We start from the raw sequence: 18274 nt of genomic DNA on the forward strand, positions 1-18274 counted from the left end.
ACCCATATTTTAATTTTCTGGCCAGTTTACCCATTAACTTTGCAAAAATGATCAACATACTCATTAATCACTCCTAAACTAGTGTGTGTGATACACTCATTAATCACTCCTAAACTAGTGTGTGTGATACAAATTCTTATTTACTCATTAAAAAATATATAAAATATAAAGAATATATTCCAAAGAAAAATGATGGTTCTATTGACTCTTTGATACCTCTTTCTTTTCTTATTTTTATTTTTATAATAATATATAGATAAATATAGAGATAAAAAAAATTCAAAAATCTAGAGATAGATAACTTAGTTGATCTTAAAAAAGAGAGAGAAATGAAAATAATGACAATAATAAAGGGAGAAGATTCATACTCTTATAATCAAATAATAATAGATTTTCACATCTATATACACTGATTTTATAAATAAAAAGTAATAATAGTATAAACAAAAAGAGAAAGAGAGTGTCAAACTCATGATTTCACATATAAAATACCCAATAATTCAGTTTTTCCCTAAATTTAGTATTTTCTTCAACTTTGATGTAAAATTTACAGATTAGGAAAAATGATTAAAAAAATCCATAACATCTAACCACAAATTAGCAAACTGAAATAGTTTAGAAATAAAATTTACACTGGCGAAATTATCCTTACCAAATACCTAATCCTAATCCCTTCAAACCCAACCAATATGAGAAGCTCAATTCATATGCTACAATTGATATACGAGCATCCTACAAGATCTGGTTCATAGAACCAAATGAAAGAAATAAAAATAAAATACACAATAAATGGTGATACTTTGTGGATGCAGATCGTCATGAAGAATGAACCAACAACAACACTAGGTAGGGTGGATGAGGAGTTGTCAAAATTGAAGGAATAGTTAAACTTGTGGATGAAGAGATTGAAGAAAGAGGAGAAGAGATCTCTAATCCCTTCTACTATTTTATTGTTGAAGGAATAAAAGAAAAAAAAAGGGTTTAAAGGAATAAAGAGAAAAAAAAAGGAAAAGAAATGGAAATAAAAATAAATAGAGATTTTAATTTTATTTTATTATTTTCATACATTTTTACTTTCCAAACATAATATGTGTAACCCACTTTCCATTTTATGAGGTATATTTTGGCCATTTTTGACAAGTTGATGGATAAATTGGCTAAGAAATCAAAATCTATATAATTGGCCTATTTACTATAATTTCAAGGGGCAGATTGGCTTTATACCCTTAATTGTAATAAGCTTGTTTTGTATTTTCTTATACTATAAATGATACTAGAAATTATGTTGCCGAGTTATGGCATAACAAACTTGGTTGTCCATCCTTTCATACTGTTAAATATGTTTTGGCATAATTTGTAGGTTCTAATGTGAATAAAACAAGCTCTTCACTATGTTCATCATGTTGTTTGAGTAAGAGTCATGGACTGCCTTGTACCTTATCAGATATTGCTTATACTCAATCTCTATAGTTTGTTCATTTTGATTTGTTAGACCATTCTCCAATTCAGTCTAGTAGTGATTACTATATTTCTTTCGTTGATGCTTATTCTAAATTCATATGGATTTACTTGCTCTAAAAAATATATGATGCTTACCAAATCTTTCTTAATTTGAAAGCTCATATTGAATTGCAACTCAATAACAAACTTAAAGCCATTCAAACTGATGGTCTTGGTGAGTACAAAGCTTTTACCCCTTTTCTTACTCATCATGGCACTGAGCATCATATTTATTGTCCTTATTCTCAACATTAGAATGGTTTAGTTGAGAGAAAGCATTGAACAACAGTTGAATATGGTTTTGCTATTCTTGCTCTTTCTAAATTTCCTTTGAAATATTAGGATGAAGCCTTTTGTACCATTATTTTTTTGTTTAACAGACTAACTAATGCATCTCTCCAAGATAAATATCCTTCTAAAGTTCTTTTTAAAATGAAGCCTAACCATAAATTTTTTAAAGTTTTTGGATGTGTCTGTCATCTAAGTCTCAGGCCCTACAACAGATATAAGCTTCAGTTTAGAAGCTCTCTTTGTACTTTTCTTAATTATAGCCTAAACCATAAAGGCTACAAATGTCTTGATTCTTCTAGCAGAATATTTATCTTTCGAGATATTTTGTTTGATGAGTTACATTTTTCTTTTGGGCCTTCTTCTCAATCTTCTAATCCTTCCTTGTCATCACCTTTTTCTTCTTCTTCTTCTTCAGTTAGTGCTTCTCCCCCATTAGCTCCTGCTTTTGCTCCTTATTCTTTTTCTTTATTCCTCTCTTCTAGACAATTTAATTGGTGAAAGTGATTTTCCTAATTCATTACCTGTTACTAATCATACTCCTGTTCTTGATGTTCATACATCTGCACAAGATGTTGCTTTTGGTTTTTCTATTTCAGGTTCTAGTGGTCATAATTCCGCTTCATATTTTATAGTTATACCAATATGTTCTCCTGTTGTTACAACCCTTGCTAACACTCATCATATGAGCACTTATGCCAAGGCCCCTAAACCAAAATTCTTTTTATTGCAATAGTAAAAGAGCCTAGTTTTGCTGAGTTAGCTCTAGTTCAACCTGAGTGGAAAAGGCTATATTAGCTTGATACAATGCTTTAATGCTTAATCACATATGGTATTTTATTCCACCTTTCTCATATAGGAAGCCATAGGATGTAAATGGATCTCTAAAGTTAAAGAAAATCCAAATGGTAGTGTGTCCAAGTACAAGGCTTGTTACTAAAGGTTTTCTTCAACAACCATATTTTGATTTTACTGAAACCTATAGCCCAATAGTTAAGCCTACAACTATTTGGATTGTTGTTATTATTATGTTGAAGTTTAATTGGGTTATTAAACAACTCGATGTGCATAATGTGTTCCTAAATGGAGATTTGCAAGAGGTAGTTTATATGCAGTAGCCTCAGGGCTTTATTGGTTCCATAAAGCCTCATCATGTTTGTAGGTTAAATAAGGCTTTGTATGGGTTAAAACAAGCCCTTGGGGCTTAGTTTGACAAGCTTCACATTGCATTACTTCATTTTGATTTTGTATCTACCAAGTTTGATCAGTCTTTATTTATAAGATTTATTGGTACTCATGTGACTTATGTCTTGGTGTATATTAATGACATTCTTATCATTGGCAGTGATACTTAAGCCCTTAATACTCTTGTAACTCAGTTGAATCAAGCTTTTGCTCTTAAGGATTTAGGAGAGCTTAGTTATTTACTAGGGATTCAAGTTCATCACACTGTTAAAGGTATGCATTTATCTCAGACAAAATATATTTCTGATATGCTACAGAAGACAAAAATGTTACATTTAAAAGCAATTCAAACTCCTATGGTGAGTGGTCTTAAGCATAGCTCTCCTAGGATAGAACCTATGGATGATGTTCATCTTTAAAGAAGCATGGTTGGTGCACTTCAATATATCACAATTACAAGGCCTGAAATCTCTTTTAGTGTAAAAAATTCTGCCAGTTTATACAGAATCCTTAAGAAGAACATTGGAAAGCCGTTAAACGTAAACTTAGGTATTTTCAAGGTGCAATGCATTATGGTTTGCACTTGAGGAGGTCTTCTTCTTTGGATCTAGTTAGTTATACTTATGCTAATTAGGTATTTGATCCTGATGATAGACGGTCAACATCAGGGCATTATATATTCTATGGTGACAATTTGGTGCCTTAGATTACTCGAAAGCAAGCTACTATTTCTAGGTCTAGTATAGAGGTTGAGTATCAAAGCCTTGCTAATCTAGTTGTAGAGCTTACTTAAATCTAATCCTTGTTGAGAGAATTGAGGTTACCTTCTTTGAAACCTCCATTAGTTTGATGTGGTAATCTTAGTACAGTTATGTTGTCTGCAAAACCTATTCTACATGCTCGATTTAAGCATATAAAATTGGGCTTGTATTTTATTCGAGAAAAGGTTGCTTAGAAAGTTGTTAATGTCATGCATGTTCCTTCTACAACCGGCTTACAGACATTATTACGAAGGCTATTTTTGCTGGAGTTTTCTCTACTAATGCACAAACTTGGAGTAGAGAATTTAGCTACTCTCAGTTTGATGTTAGGAATGTGTAGTGTTTTCTTTCTTATTGCTTTAGTTACTAAGACACATGTATAGATTTGGTAGTTACAAATACCATGTATTTCTATATTTCAGTTGCTTATATTAATTTTTATCTAAGTTTATTAATACTGCAAGAATTTACAAATTTTTCACTTTTAGACTTTTTCTTTTTTAAGTCTTATTCTTTAGACTACATCACTAACTACATTGAATTTATATTAAATAAAATATATATATATATATATATATATATATATATATAGTTTTATTAGAAATAAAACAAAATAATTTATAAAAAATAAAATTTAGAATATTTTTAGAAGTATTATAATATTTTGTTTTATAATAATTTATTTATAAAATTATTTTATTATTAAAAATAAATATTACTAATATTATATTATAAGAATTTAAAAAATTAAATTTTTAAGATACTAAATGTATATAAAAAAATCACATAGTACCTTTTTATAAAAAAATTACAATTTATTAAATGAAAAATCTAACCATAAAATATTTTCATAATTATTCAATAAAAATCTTGATGGAAGTAGATTTTAATGTAAAATTATAAAATAGAATAATAAAAAATATAAATTCTAAATAATTATAAAAAAGTAAAAGTATATAGTATTTTCCTTTATTTATTTTTGACGAAGACCCTTCTTTATTTTTTGAGAATCTGAAAATGGCTTTATCGTAACCCTAGTTTGCTCTCTAATGAGTTTCGGATTCTATTACTGCGGGGACTCCCATTTTCTTCTTTCTCCTTTCAGCCAGATAATTTATTCTTCGAGATCAAAGTCTCGTTAGACTCCATAGCCCTACGCATCTCTCTATTTCAGCTTCGGTTATCTCTAATCCCAAATGGGTAAAAATGATTTCCTCACTCCAAAAGCTATCGCCAACAGAATCAAAGCCAAAGGTCTCCAGAAGCTTCGCTGGTATTGCCAAATGTGCCAGAAACAATGTCGCGATGAGAATGGCTTCAAGTGCCATTGTATGAGCGAGAGTCACCAACGCCAGATGCAAATCTTCGGCGAGAACCCACATAGAATTGTCGATGGATACTCTGAGGAGTTTGAGAACTCCTTCCTTGACCTCATGCGGCGGAGTCACCGGTTTTCACGGGTGGCTGCTACAGTTGTCTATAATGAGTATATCCATGATAGGCATCATGTGCATATGAATTCAACCCAGTGGCTTACCTTGACCGAGTTTGTTAAGTACTTGGGTCGGACGGGGAAGTGCAAGGTTGAGGAAACGCCAAAGGGATGGTTTATTACTTATATTGATAGAGATTCCGAGACCCTTTTTAAGGAGAAGATGAAGAATAAGAGACTTCGAGCGGATTTAGTTGAGGAGGAGAAGCAAGAGAGAGAAATTCAAAAGCAGATTGAGAAGGCCGAGCAATTCTTGACTACAGTTAAAAATGGAGGAGAAAGTAATGAAGTATCAGAGCCACCAGCTAAGGAATTGAAGTTGGAGGATGGGGTTAAGATTGGGTTCGCTCTTGGTTCGAAAAGTAATGTTGGGAAGGACAAGGGAGAAAGTTCAAAAAGTAGGTTAGTTTTTGAAGAAATTGAGGAGAGGGAGAAAAAGTTTGAGAAAAATAAAGAGAATGGTCATGTGGGTAAAAGTGGGAAATCAGCGTTGGAGGAATTGATGAAGGAGGAAGAGAAAGCGAAAGAGAGGAGCAATCGGAAGGATTATTGGGTGTGTGAAGGAGTTATCGTGAAGGTGATGAGTAAGGCATTGGCCTCTAAAGGTTACTATAAGCAGAAAGGGGTTGTGAGGAAAGTTATTGATAAGTATGTTGGAGAAGTTGAGATGCTTGAGACTAAGCATGTTTTGAGAGTTGATCAGGAAGAACTTGAGACTGTGATTCCGCAAATTGGTGGTCTTGTAAGAATAGTTAATGGAGCATATAGAGGGTCAAATGCAAGGTTGTTGAAGGTGGATACTGAGAAGTTTTGCGCAATGGTACAAATAGAGAAGGGAATTTATGATGGAAGAGTGCTGAAGGCTGTTGAGTATGAGGACATATGCAAACTTGCCAGTTAATGGATACATTATAATTTAGTACCATGAAACTTCTTATAGTTTTGCAGATATTCTCATGACTTTTAATCCTTTCTACAGTCATCTTGGTGCATCTTTTATAATATTGTATCTTTTGATCTTGATGGATTATTTAGAAACTGTTTATAGAACCCAAAAAAAAAAAATTTGAAAAACTCATCTTAGGAATTCCAACTTCTTAGAGGTCTTTGTTCTTTAGATGTAAGCATTTCTGCTTGTTAATTTATGTTGTGCCATTAAGATTTTCTTGTTCTTCAATGCAACTTAATCAATTTAAATCTGACTGTGAATGAAGTAGGACTGGAAATATTTGTATCCTAGGATTTCACGAACAGTTGTTGCTTTGCTTTTTGGATTTCATGAACAGTTGTTGCTTTGCCTTTTGGATTTCATGAACAGTTGTGGCTTTGCTTTTTAATCGGTCTGTTTTTGAATATTGATTTCCAACATATTAATCTCAATAAATAATGAAAGAATTGAGCAGAGACTTGCAGTTTAAGGGACTAAGCAATGTTTTGGAAGTTTATTGATGAAGTGTCCATTTGAAGAAGATTTTAATTTCTTAAATTATTCGCTTTAATTTCTTATTTTGTTCTTGGTAGGTTCAGTTCCCAATTTTACTTATTGAATCTCTATATATATCATGTTGGTATTCAATATGAGTGGCTCTTGTTATGTAAGACTCTGTCATGCATGCCAAGAAGAAACTCATAAAATAGTTGGCTGCAGTTTCTATGCTTAATTTATTTTACAGGGGGCTGTGTGGTGAGTGAGGGAGCAGATAAGGTGTTTTCAATAAGAACGACATTTGTAAGGGATTGGATCATCTCTTGAATTCTGTCAACAGACTGGGAACTGGAATTTTTTTCTTAGGCTTACTGGTTCTTTGACTTCAAGTGATGAAGTATATTTTTCAAAAACTCCACTACCTACTCACAGGAAAATGATCCAACCATTTAATCAGAACCATCCTGATGCATGCTTTGGTTTAACCTGGCCCTAGTAAGGGGCTTGTGCCATGCCTGCACCCTTGCCAGCTGGAACTGAGGCTTGTTCTTTATGTGCTGATACAGCATTACATCATATCTTAAGTTGCAGGAGTGCAGGCATAAGGATCTGAGGCGGACAGGAGTGATCATCTTGCATTATGATTCATTCCGCCAGTCTAGGCATCATTTGAAATTCCTTCCATGTCATGAAGGATGAAGAAGCTCAAAAGCTCAGTGTATCAAGAAAGGATTTGTCAAAGCTAGAAATTTTGTTCTCTGTTTGGAAGAAGGTATGCCTTGTTCCATCACTACACCTTTTCCAGTTTTTGGGTTATTTTATTAAAATCTTAAAGCAGAAAAACAAAGATCTGAATTGGAAACTGAAGATTGATGATTTGCTTAATTCTCCTATAATCGAAAACCAAGATAAAAAAAACATTGCTGTCATTATTATTTTCTCTCTTTCAGTAACAACTGGGCATAGCTGAATCACATGAAATTTTGCATAATTAGACTTTGCAAGTTTCTGGTGGTGGTTAGTGTGTACTACTACTAGGTGGTTTGAGGTGGTTGGGCAGCTATTTTCACAGGCATGATGGCTTGGCTTCAGAAGTTTAGTTCTCCTATAACCTGAAGGAAATATTGAAAGTTCCCCATGAATAATAACAATTTAATATAGTGAAATCACATGAAGTTTTGCACAATTCAGCTTCACTTTCCGTTCTGTTAGTATATGGTGGTGGTGGTGTCAGTGTAATAGTGACCTGGGACAAGGATTGCTCCCTTTCGTGAAATGAGAATGAAAATGTAAAATGGTCCATCTAGCAATGTGGTACAGTAGGAGGTAGGACTCTTCAGGATTACTCTGAGAATAAAGTATTATCCATATGGCATGTGTGAAATCTGTGAAATAGTGAAATATAAATAACCACAGATTTTTAACTACCCTACGACCATTTTCAGTTAAGAACTCTGCACAATTCCTTGAAAAAAAGTTCAAATTTCAAAATTTGCAGCAACATTCTAATGACAGAATAAATGTATTAGTATGATTGATATTATTTGATTCAATAGTCATGCTTTGCGTTTAGAAATAACTAATTTTAAAATGCCATATTGCTAATAAAGTAATGATCTGATTCTGGCTCAAGGTGGCATTTTGTATTTGGCTCACAACAGTTTGGTTGTCCAACATTCTCTCCCTTTACAAAATTTTGATCACCACTTGCAGTGTTTCACTAGGATTTTGATCCCCTTGGAAAATTATTATCAGTTTGCTCTGTAGAGTTGCAACCTGAGGTTAGCACCTAATGAGGGGTTCTTATCTGTAACAAATGTACCATGAACATCATTTTCGTCTCTCTTACGAGCATTTTCCATAACGGATCCACTTCTTTTGTATGCTTGTGCTGACTCGTGTATCAAAATATTATGAGGATTTTGGTTTTATCAAAATCTTTTTTTACAGGAAAGATGGATGCCCGCTGGTCCAATATTCAATTCAATGCGCATGTGGATTTAGATACCGCAGTTACAGGCATGCTTGAATGCTTGCAAAAATTGAGGACCATAAGGACCAATTATCTAAAGTTTAAACAAATATGGTTTAATGCTTCGATGCTATGACACAGTCTGCACCCAGCCCAGCTGCCTTGTTGACACGATGCTCTGGCTCATCGCAAGACCTTGATTCCGGGAAAAACAGTGCAAGAAATGAACTCTTCTCCAAAAAGGGTTCTTGGTCTAGAACCAGGAAAGATATGTCTCTTGGTCATGTAGCAAGCTGCTAGCTAAGAGAAGAAAACAATAGGCACCAGAGCCCTACATATGCGTAAATAACATAACGCATGCTCTGAAGAAAGCTTGCGCCTACCACCCACACCTTCCTACTTCCCATTAAATCTTATCCATCCTTGAAGGACTTGAAACGCAGCTTACCATCCAAGACATGAACTCCTAAATAACAAGACCTGTGATTGGTTTGCTATTTCTTGACATTTTAACTTCCAGGGACGCCAAGCATGGAGTAGGCGAAGTCCATTGCAGAACTGTTATATAATCCAGCAAAATGAGTTGCTCAGGGAGAAATCTTAACAGCTAAATTAGGAGAATCAGGCTTTGCTATCTGAATTGAAGCAGAAATTCTCCAAGGCAAAATCTAATGCAAAAACTGTTCCTGAGCTGAGTCTCAGCTCTACTTCTACCATAAACACTAAGAACTTAAACACATATTGATTTTACGGCCGCACTTGATGAATTCCATCCAAGTTGCAAAGCATGGAGATAGCGAGTTGTCTTTACCTATAGTTTCCTGTCCAAGCTCTTATATATGTCTTTCTATTACGGAGGCAAGATTATGCTTACTAATAAAAATTTGTTTAATGAATAAACTTACAATATCTATTGCTCACTCTTCTCTCAGAAAAGAAAAAGAAACCAAAAAAGAAAAAAGAATACAACGCTTTCTGTATACAACATATCCTTGAAAATAATAGTTCGGGTGGCTTTAATCCACTTGTAGCTTCTTGTCTATGCTTGAAAAGTTTTGGTAGAATGCCTTGAAATGCTTGTAAGCAGTATCTACATCCTCCTTTGCACATACTTCCCTCACACTGCATTTTGAAACCGAAAAACATGTAATGATATAAAATGGACCAAAGTAATTCCTTGATAAGAATCCCCATTGGTAATAAATGGTGTGGAGACCCCCAAAATATAGGCATTGACTGCAGATCACCACATCAAATACCTCTTCGGTGCTCAAATGAAGTGAGAAAAACCGAAAATTAGGGTAGGATCCAAGCTGCCCCACCTCAAAAACAAATAATTTCCAATGTTATTGAAAGATTGTTGGGCCGATAATAATTAACGCCATGCAACAGGAGCGGCATTAAAAGTTTAGGATTTTACTCATAAAGGAAACAGTATTGGTAAAGTTTCAGTCTCCAATATACCTCCTCTCGAGTGGAATATTTTCCCCTCCTTTTCCTACGCTCGTTAACACCTAAATAGAGGAGATTAAATGATATTAATTTAGCCTCACCTCCTCTCATTTCTCCCCATTTACTCAGAACAAATACACTTTTAATTTCTACTATCATGTCCTCATTAATAAGCCAACTCTATTCTCCTCTCTTATTTTCATGCTTTTCTACATAATATTCGACATGTATATTCTGGTTGCATCACTAGCTAGATTTATGTTAGTTTAGGATTAGCTTCTTTAAGTTGGTGTAAACATCACATAAGTACAGGAAATTGAATCAGTATGGTACCTGTGCATGGACAGTTGAGGAATGCCACAATCAATTGTCCGAATGCCAACTCCAGAAGCAAGTATAGGACCTATGGTAGACCCACATCCCATATCATTTCTTACCACAAATTCCTGAGATCACCGAGTACTAGTATGTAAAAGAAATTCAACTCCAATAGTCATAGGTGCAATATTTAATACAGTATATAAAAATTTAATTATTCACCAACATGTCAACTAAGCTATAGTATCAAGACGAGGATACTATCAGAAAATAGTGTGATATCCATAATTATGTTGCTAACAGATGGCAAGATTAAAGCGCCATGAAAGCTTACAGCGAGGGGAAGAGTAGAAAGAACCTTCAGTGGAGATGAAATAAGACATTAAACCATTGCACGTGGGAAGCAAGAGGAATCATGAAAGTAACTAGCGGATTATGACTTGAGATAAACAAATTATGTAATTGACAAAGGGCTGATATTTTAACACAAAAACTAACAACAACTTGGCAATTTGTTATTAATATAAAGTTCAAATTTAAGAAATTTCTTTCCAGAATAGCTGATGACAGTTTTAAGAGCTGGAACAAACAAGTCATGCATCATCTTTTAATTGAAAGTTATGCATCAATTTCAAAGTCATTCACATCAAACATTTCTCCCCTTTTTATTTCTTCTCTTTTCCATTTATTTTTTCCAAAAAATAGCTTATTGAATCAATAGAACAGGAGCTAGGTAAATGGGTTGGTCCAGTATAAATTACCCCATATAGGGAAAATTAAGGGTACAAGGCAGAGAATATAAAACAATCCAGGAGAGAAATTGAATAGAATCAAACAGGAGAAAACTCTTTCCAATCAACTCAAACATATTTGAATGCTCCATTGGTTCCTGTATAGCTCCCCATAAAACTCTCAGCAAGTCCTCCAAGCATAACACTACCAAAACTGAGTTTTTCCATAATATATGAAAGCTTGCCCATTTGCTACAACATTTAACATCCGGATCAAACTGGTTTTCTAGAATAGTGTTGCCAGATGAATGAAAGACAGGACTTTTATTGATCTTAGTGATAACCTTTAGCATATGAATTGACCAAATGCAAAATATGACACCTTTTCCTGGTAATAATCTGTGATGGTTGTTCACTGTGATCAATAGATAATAGCGGTACTGTAATACCATATTTCTAGCGGAACTTATGTTCTTAGTATTGTTTATCAATACAAAGTAGTTTGATGGCCAAATGAAAAGGCAGGATTGTGCCATTTCCATAGACAATTACCTGAGTTGGAAGCTTGAGGATGTTGCCAACTTCTTTAAAGAGAAAAGCTGTGATTCCGTTTGTAGCATATCGCTGATTTGCATTATGCTTGATAACAAGTCCCTTTTGCATTTCTGGCCGATGGTGTTCTTCGTGCTTGTCCACAAAATTTGGATGAACTCCATGAGCCATATCCGCAGACACTAAAGAAAAAAGGTAAAAGGAGAGATTCCAGGACCAAAAGAACAAAAAACTCAGTTCTGTTATAGTACCGTATCGAAGAAGAGATTCAAAATTTTTTGAAATGGAAACACTATTTAGGTCCTAGGACTAGGTCTACCCACTACCACAAAAATCAGGTAATACATAATAAACCTAAATGAGAAAGTCCGGTTAAAAAGCCAATTGTTTGGTTAACCGAACTAATGATAAGCCAGAAGTTTGGTTCGGTTTTTGGTTAAAGAAATAAAAACACAAAACCAAACTAGCAGTTTCTTTTTTTTTTTTTTTTTTTTTTGTGAGCATAGTCCGATTAACCGAACCGTGCTCATCCCTAGTCCTTATCAAAGATTTTTTTGGCTAAAGAAAAAAATCACTTGCACAGTTGGTAAAAATTTCATTTAAGATAGGATCATAACAGCAGTGAATTGGCTATTTTCCACTATCAGCTGAATGATTCTCACCAAACACATTTCATTCAGCTGAACCAAACACCCCTTATGTATATTAGGAGAAATGCTCATGTAATGAGGTTCATTTGAGATGGTGCCGTAGTACTATGACTAAGCAGCAAATCTTTAGGATGAACTAGGAGAGCTGCTCCTAAGAGATGAGGACTTCCAAGCAAAGGTATAACACAGTTACCCTATTAATTCAGCCATGTTGAACCTCAAATAAAATATAACAAAACAACGAACTTAACATGTTAAGCTAAATAAAGGTACCAATTGAACTTACCAAGAAAAGATTGCCGAATCGCACGCTCAACAGCACCTTCGCCTACCTTGTTATGAGCTAAGCATCCAACTATCCGTCTCATAGCCTGAAACATGGTTGGTGCACCAGCTCCCTGTACCGAACCTGAACCGACCTAAACAACAATAGTTAGGAATAACACAATGTGAGGCAGGAGAATTAAATTTAAGAGTGATATTGACATAATTCTCATTCATGAAAATCTATAAGTTTCCACTTGACAATTAAGTGGATTTCTAATGGGTAATTTCAGCTTTAATATTGTTTTCAGATTTTTTTTCATTATTTTAATACAGATAAGTTATTTGTTTCCTATTTAATGATTACTGGAATTTTCAATTTAGAGGTTGTAGTCCTTGTGGAATAACAAAAACTAGAGCCTCTAACTGGTTATATAACCTAATAATTTTCTGACTTTAGATATTGACATTTGAATTTATTGTGAATAATTTGGAGCCTGATTACCCTCTTCTCCCTCTAATTTTCTTTTTTTTCTTTTTTTCTCTCTTTCACAGGTGATGTACTACAGTGACCTGAGTTACTATTCACAGAACAATAGCAGCCACCATTTTTCTTATTTTCTCAACTCTTTCCTCTCCTTGCTGCCATACATCTTTGTCCTACATCATAACACTAGTGAACTGGAAAGGATTTGAATAAATGCGCACTTGCAGAGTACCTCTGCTCAATGAAAATTGGACAAGCACATTGGACTAGCTGACCAACTTACAAACAAAACTAAGTGAAACAAAAGTAAGAAACTTAATGGTTGATTATCCCTAAGTGATATGAGAGACTTTCTACTGTTGTTATATTGAGTAGCCACAGGCCGCATTTTCTATTAAGCAAATATATGTTTTTATACTAATTTGCAAAACCTGATAGTTTATTCTAATTGTATAGGGAACATGTCAATATCCACACCAGGCCACAAATATTACGAGAAGAAATTACCTCTTCATTATCAAAAAAAGCAACCATCCGTATTGCAGGTTCACTTGATAAAGCATTGGATAGTTTGCATGAATCAATAAGAGCTCGTAATGCACAAAAGCTTGAAGCAAGGTTATCTAATCTTCCAGAGAAAATGAACTCATCGTTTCCACCTCCAAGGCAGCTAGCTTGGGTATCACAAACATTTAACTCAATGCTCACTATGTCATCAGCGTTGCAGCTCAGCTCTTCAGATAAAATCTAAATAGAAGTAAGAATTAACATGCAGATAAATGCTGAAATTCATTCATGTGATCACTGCAGGATTCCTAATTTTACACCAAGTTTAATGAAGAAATTCAGAACACTTGCCTACAGTGGTCTAGTGATACAACACCTTGCAATCTAGCATAAAATGGAACCAATTAGCTTAGAAGTCATAACCATAGACCTTCTAACTTAAAAGAAAACCACAGCACTATGCAATTAATTTTTAATTTTCATCACACTATTAACTAGAGAAAAAGAATAAAACAAAATATTATGGTATCTAGACTTTCAGCTATTTAGCAAACAATCTATAGAGAGATGGGCTCCATAATTAATCCACATCTTAAACACTTTTTAGTCATACCTCTATATAGTTCCTGTATATCCACTATACATAAATGTAAGGTATTTCCAATTAAATATATTGGAACAAAAACATATACCTGCATAAGCAGTGGATGGTGAACAGTTTCCGAAGAAGATGCACTATTTTCATCTTTTGACTCATTAGATGTTTCCTCCGGTTTTGTTGCAAATAATGGAATGAGATGAGTCTCTAGATTTGGTTTGAATCCATCTGTATTCACTGTGCTAAACAATAAAATCGAAAAAGGATTAAACAAAAGGGAAACTAACAAATAGTAAATTAACAGAGAATTTGTGCTCTACTTGGAGTTTAAGATGGTTTTATATAGATCCACAACACCAAAAATCCATGATATTAAACAGAAACCTTTCACGTTCAGTAGCATGACATGGTGAGCAGAAACCTGAAATTACTCAATATTAAAGAGACAGCCCTTCACCCCAATAAGGAGATTAGGTAAAGGAGCATCAAGAGAATTAAAAAAAAAAAAAAAGGATAAAAAAAATAGAATTTTTCAACCTGAAGTGCTCAATCGTTCGTTCTTTTAGATTTCAGTTCAAGTTCCTTCAGAAGTTAATAGTCTTGGATAAATTCTCATTAGTATATCAAGTTACTTTTAAAACAGTGAATTTGAAACCTTAACAGTAACAGGAATATTTGCATAACCCTGAATACATCCTGATAATTGTACAATCAGTACGTTCCATATTTTAAGAACTAATATGTTTTTCTGGAAATATTCAATTGTAACCTCAAAAAAATCACGAGTTTACTGAAAATTGTTTTGAGAACTTGGTGCTTAACCCTAAGGATTTTGCTACAACTGAATTAAAGACTTGCAACCGATCTTTTCAGATTCATTTTTCTTTTTTATGTCAATATAGATCATGTCAGAAAACTTATGAAGTGTATACAGTCGCAGGCTTTTTGGTCTTCTCATGGTGTCTAACATGAAAGCTGGTTCATAATGAATGCAATAACTAATCATCTTATGCATATTCTTCCTTTTTCTTAAAAAAAATAAAAAAGAGAGGAAATTTTTTTTTTAAAGTTCTTTTGATTATTTAATCTACAGCTGCATCTTTTCTTTGCTTAAGAATAGCAAAAGTCAAAAGTAGCTATCTTAGCATGCTAACCCAACAGGGCCTATATCATAGAGGTACCAGCAGTCCAGCATAACTTAAGAAGAGGCATTTAACTTGCATTAAATACTAGCCAGAAAGACGCAGAGTAGCTATCCATATAAAATAAACTTCCAGCAAGATAAATTTATAAGAAACTTATAACGAAAAAGGAGCATACCGGTCAAGATGTATGGCTAGCGTTGGCACCCGTAATAAAGGTCTTTCTACTTTGACAAGCTTGTGAATATAAGAACCTTCAGTACCTCTCACTATTACCCTTCCTGCAACACTCAAGTCTCTATCAAACCAAGTATGCCATAAACCACCTCCATATGTCTGGACATTTACCATTAGGTAATTAGATTTGGAGGACGCAGATTTTGGTTTGAGCTTCAAGCATGGACTGTCTGTGTGAGCAGCTATCACATGGAATCCATTTCCAACAGTATACCTGCAAAATTAAGGGAAGACTGAGCTGCTAATGGGCTTGAATGTACAGTATGAACAATGAGGACAAGAAAGTAAAATACCTTTAGAATTTTTTCAAACGCATCCAAGAATAGAGATAATATATGGAAAAATAATAAAAGAAAAAATAACGAATGAAATCACTAGCAGAAAAACTATTTTCATGACACAAATGGGGATCACAAATACGATTTTCTCTTAGCCTAGCAGCAGTCTGAAACAGATTAAATTAAGAGTAACAATGGCTTTAATATGCTTATACTGCCTTACTCAAGAATTTTGGTTCTTTCTATATCATTATTTTACTAATGCAGTAGAATACTGCATTCCTGAATAGCTAGAGTACTTTTGACTTACTTCTCCCCAACAGCAAAAGCAACCAAGCAAGACATGTTTCTTGTAAAGAAGTAGCGTCCACCAGGCTTCAAATCCCATTCATCATTTTCATTAAGCAAATGAAAACCAGCATCAATAAGTTGCCTTTTTGCTTCCGCTATGCACAAGAAGAAAAAGAAACCATCATGTTTCATCCACAGATTGCATCAATATAAACATCATTATCCATTTCCAAATATCAAACAAGCTTGCCACGCTGTGTCTTGCTTCAAAGAATCAAAATTTCACTTAATTAACAACTAGGTTCATGTAGCTTTAATCCAATTAAACCTGAAACATCCTTATTAACCCAAAAAGAGAGAGCCCAGAAAGGAAAAGGAATGTACCAGTAGCATGAAACTGAGTCCAAGATTCATTGAGATAGTCAAGAAGGTCCCCTACAATTGACCCATCACAACTCTAATAAACAAAATAAGTATTACACTTCAAGGAAATAATAGAAAACAAACAAAGGTAAGCAATGCAAATTCATATCCAGATTCTTAGATATGGCAATTATACCTCCTGGGTTTGAGTTTGATTTGAGGTAGAGCAGCGAGTGCTGCTGAAATTGCGAGAAGGACGGAGGGCATAAAGGGGTGAGTGGGAGAGTTTGGATAGAAAGAGGGAAGGTGGTTTGTTGATGATGGGTACTAATGGGTGAAGGAGTTGCAAGCGTGTCATGCTCATGGCTGCCATTTTTCTTTTCCCTGTGAGGATTACACTATGGAACCATGGGCTGTTTCACTTGCTTCAAACGAGCACAGGTTTTCATATGGTTCGGTTTGAAGGGAATATTTAGACCAACCCTATTATTGCGGTTCAAAAAAATCAAATCAAATTGAACTCCAATTTAAGGGATAATTATAAAAATAATATTTGAATTTGTTAAGCTTTAATAATTAAATATTTAAATTTTTAAGTGTTATAATTTAATATATAAATATGGTGAATATTTATGATTAAATGTATATAGTACGTTAACAACAAATTATATGTTATTCATATCGTTTCTTTTAAAGACAATTACAAAATTGTGTGTCAATTTATTATAATTTAATATATAAAATTAAATATTATTAACATTTGAGTATACAAAACCATTATATATATATATATAAAATGAATATCAACATCTATTTTCTGAATTTAGATTTCGAGAGAATCATAGCAAATCTCATGATGAAAGCTACTATCTTTCTCGCGCGTCCGGCTGCCTTCGATAGAGCACCATTATCTGAAATTGGCAGCTGGTAAGATTGGTTCAATCGGCATTGACATGTGAAAGACAGAGCTAATCGGCTCTACACAGTACCGATTAATTATTTTCCAAAATCTGATACAATTTCACGTATATTTTTTACTTAAAATGGCAAAATTGGTAAAAATGAAGTTTTTAGAAGATATTTGTGATAATTATTGCGACGTTTAAATATATTTAATGATAATTAATTGATTTAAAAGATTTTATTTGATGTTATTGAATATTAATTTAATAAGAGAAAAGATAATCGATTGATTTTTTTATTAAAATAATTGCATAATTATCTACTCCTCTAGGGTTTCTAATCTTATTACTATAAATAGAATAATATGGTCTAAGTCTAGGGTTAGCTATACTCATTAATTATTAGAGAGACACACATTACTTATTAGAGCTTTAGTTAAAGAGAAAATCACTAAGTAAGAACTAGATATATGGAAACTTATTTTCGAAAGATAGAAGATTCTCAAACCCAAGGAGCACTGAATTCTCAACCAATATTCAATTCCACCACCTTTCCATCTCTAGACACTCGAAGATCAGCATTTAACGCTAACAACTTGAGGGTTCCCCAAATTCAACACCATCAGCATCCTCATCTGTACAAACTGGTTCTTTTATTTTATATTTTAGAAACATAATTAAGATTTATTTTTTTTAGTTATTTTATATGATCCATAGGATTTACATGATTAAATTAGGATTTTTTTTCTAAATTTACATGTTTATAATTTGCTAGGCATTGAATCTGATTATATGAACATGCTGGGAATTAAGTTTGATAATAAGAATATGTAGGGTTTTGAGTCTGTGAATATATTTATTTTTAGATTTTTTTGATA

General features: G+C 33.6%; 2 protein-coding genes and 1 long non-coding RNA gene across 4 annotated transcripts; 1 reads left to right on the top strand and 2 right to left on the bottom strand.

Moving 5' to 3' along the window:
• The first annotated feature begins 4716 nt into the window (after positions 1–4716).
• Positions 4717–6563, top strand: LOC8285659 (KIN17-like protein). Its single transcript, XM_002524947.4, has one exon. The coding sequence runs from the start codon at positions 4931–4933 to the stop codon at positions 6125–6127; it is 1197 nt and encodes a 398-aa protein (XP_002524993.1). The 5' UTR covers positions 4717–4930; the 3' UTR covers positions 6128–6563.
• A 289-nt stretch (positions 6564–6852) lies between these two features.
• LOC125370395 lies at positions 6853–7214 on the bottom strand. The gene is made up of 2 exons (XR_007216311.1): positions 7075–7214; positions 6853–7029 (listed from the first exon to the last, which is right to left on the bottom strand). It is a non-coding gene; the product is annotated as an uncharacterized LOC125370395 (long non-coding RNA).
• Positions 7215–9494: 2280 nt separating this feature from the next.
• LOC8285661 (probable aspartyl aminopeptidase) lies at positions 9495–16966 on the bottom strand. 2 transcript variants are annotated; one of them, XM_015722838.3, is made up of 11 exons: positions 16691–16966; positions 16516–16588; positions 16151–16286; positions 15504–15776; positions 14278–14425; positions 13586–13825; positions 12614–12746; positions 11678–11859; positions 10410–10522; positions 10089–10138; positions 9495–9746 (listed from the first exon to the last, which is right to left on the bottom strand). In XM_015722838.3, exons 1-10 carry the CDS (start codon positions 16865–16867, stop codon positions 10132–10134), a joined length of 1482 nt encoding a protein of 493 aa, XP_015578324.1. In that variant the 5' UTR covers positions 16868–16966; the 3' UTR covers positions 9495–9746; positions 10089–10131. The 2 variants fall into 2 exon arrangements, with proteins under 2 accessions (XP_015578324.1, XP_002524995.1); XM_002524949.4 differs by lacking the exon at positions 10089–10138 and having other exon boundaries at positions 16691–16965.
• Positions 16967–18274: the final 1308 nt, after the last annotated feature.

This window comes from Ricinus communis, chromosome 6 (genome assembly GCF_019578655.1).
Source record: "Ricinus communis isolate WT05 ecotype wild-type chromosome 6, ASM1957865v1, whole genome shotgun sequence".
Classification (NCBI taxonomy): domain Eukaryota; kingdom Viridiplantae; phylum Streptophyta; class Magnoliopsida; order Malpighiales; family Euphorbiaceae; genus Ricinus; species Ricinus communis.

Excerpts from the sequence above, each read along its gene's own strand:
- LOC8285659 (XM_002524947.4), top strand. The coding sequence starts at position 4,931 with ATGGGTAAAAATGATTTCCTCACTCCAAAAGCTATCGCCAACAGAATC.
- LOC8285661 (XM_002524949.4), bottom strand. The coding sequence starts at position 16,867 with ATGGCAGCCATGAGCATGACACGCTTGCAACTCCTTCACCCATTAGTA. Across the intron at positions 16,287-16,515 it reads GACTCAGTTTCATGCTACTG|CGGAAGCAAAAAGGCAACTT; the intron begins GTACATTCCTTT and ends TCTTGTGCATAG. Across the intron at positions 15,777-16,150 it reads GCTTTTGCTGTTGGGGAGAA|GTATACTGTTGGAAATGGAT; the intron begins GTAAGTCAAAAG and ends TTAATTTTGCAG.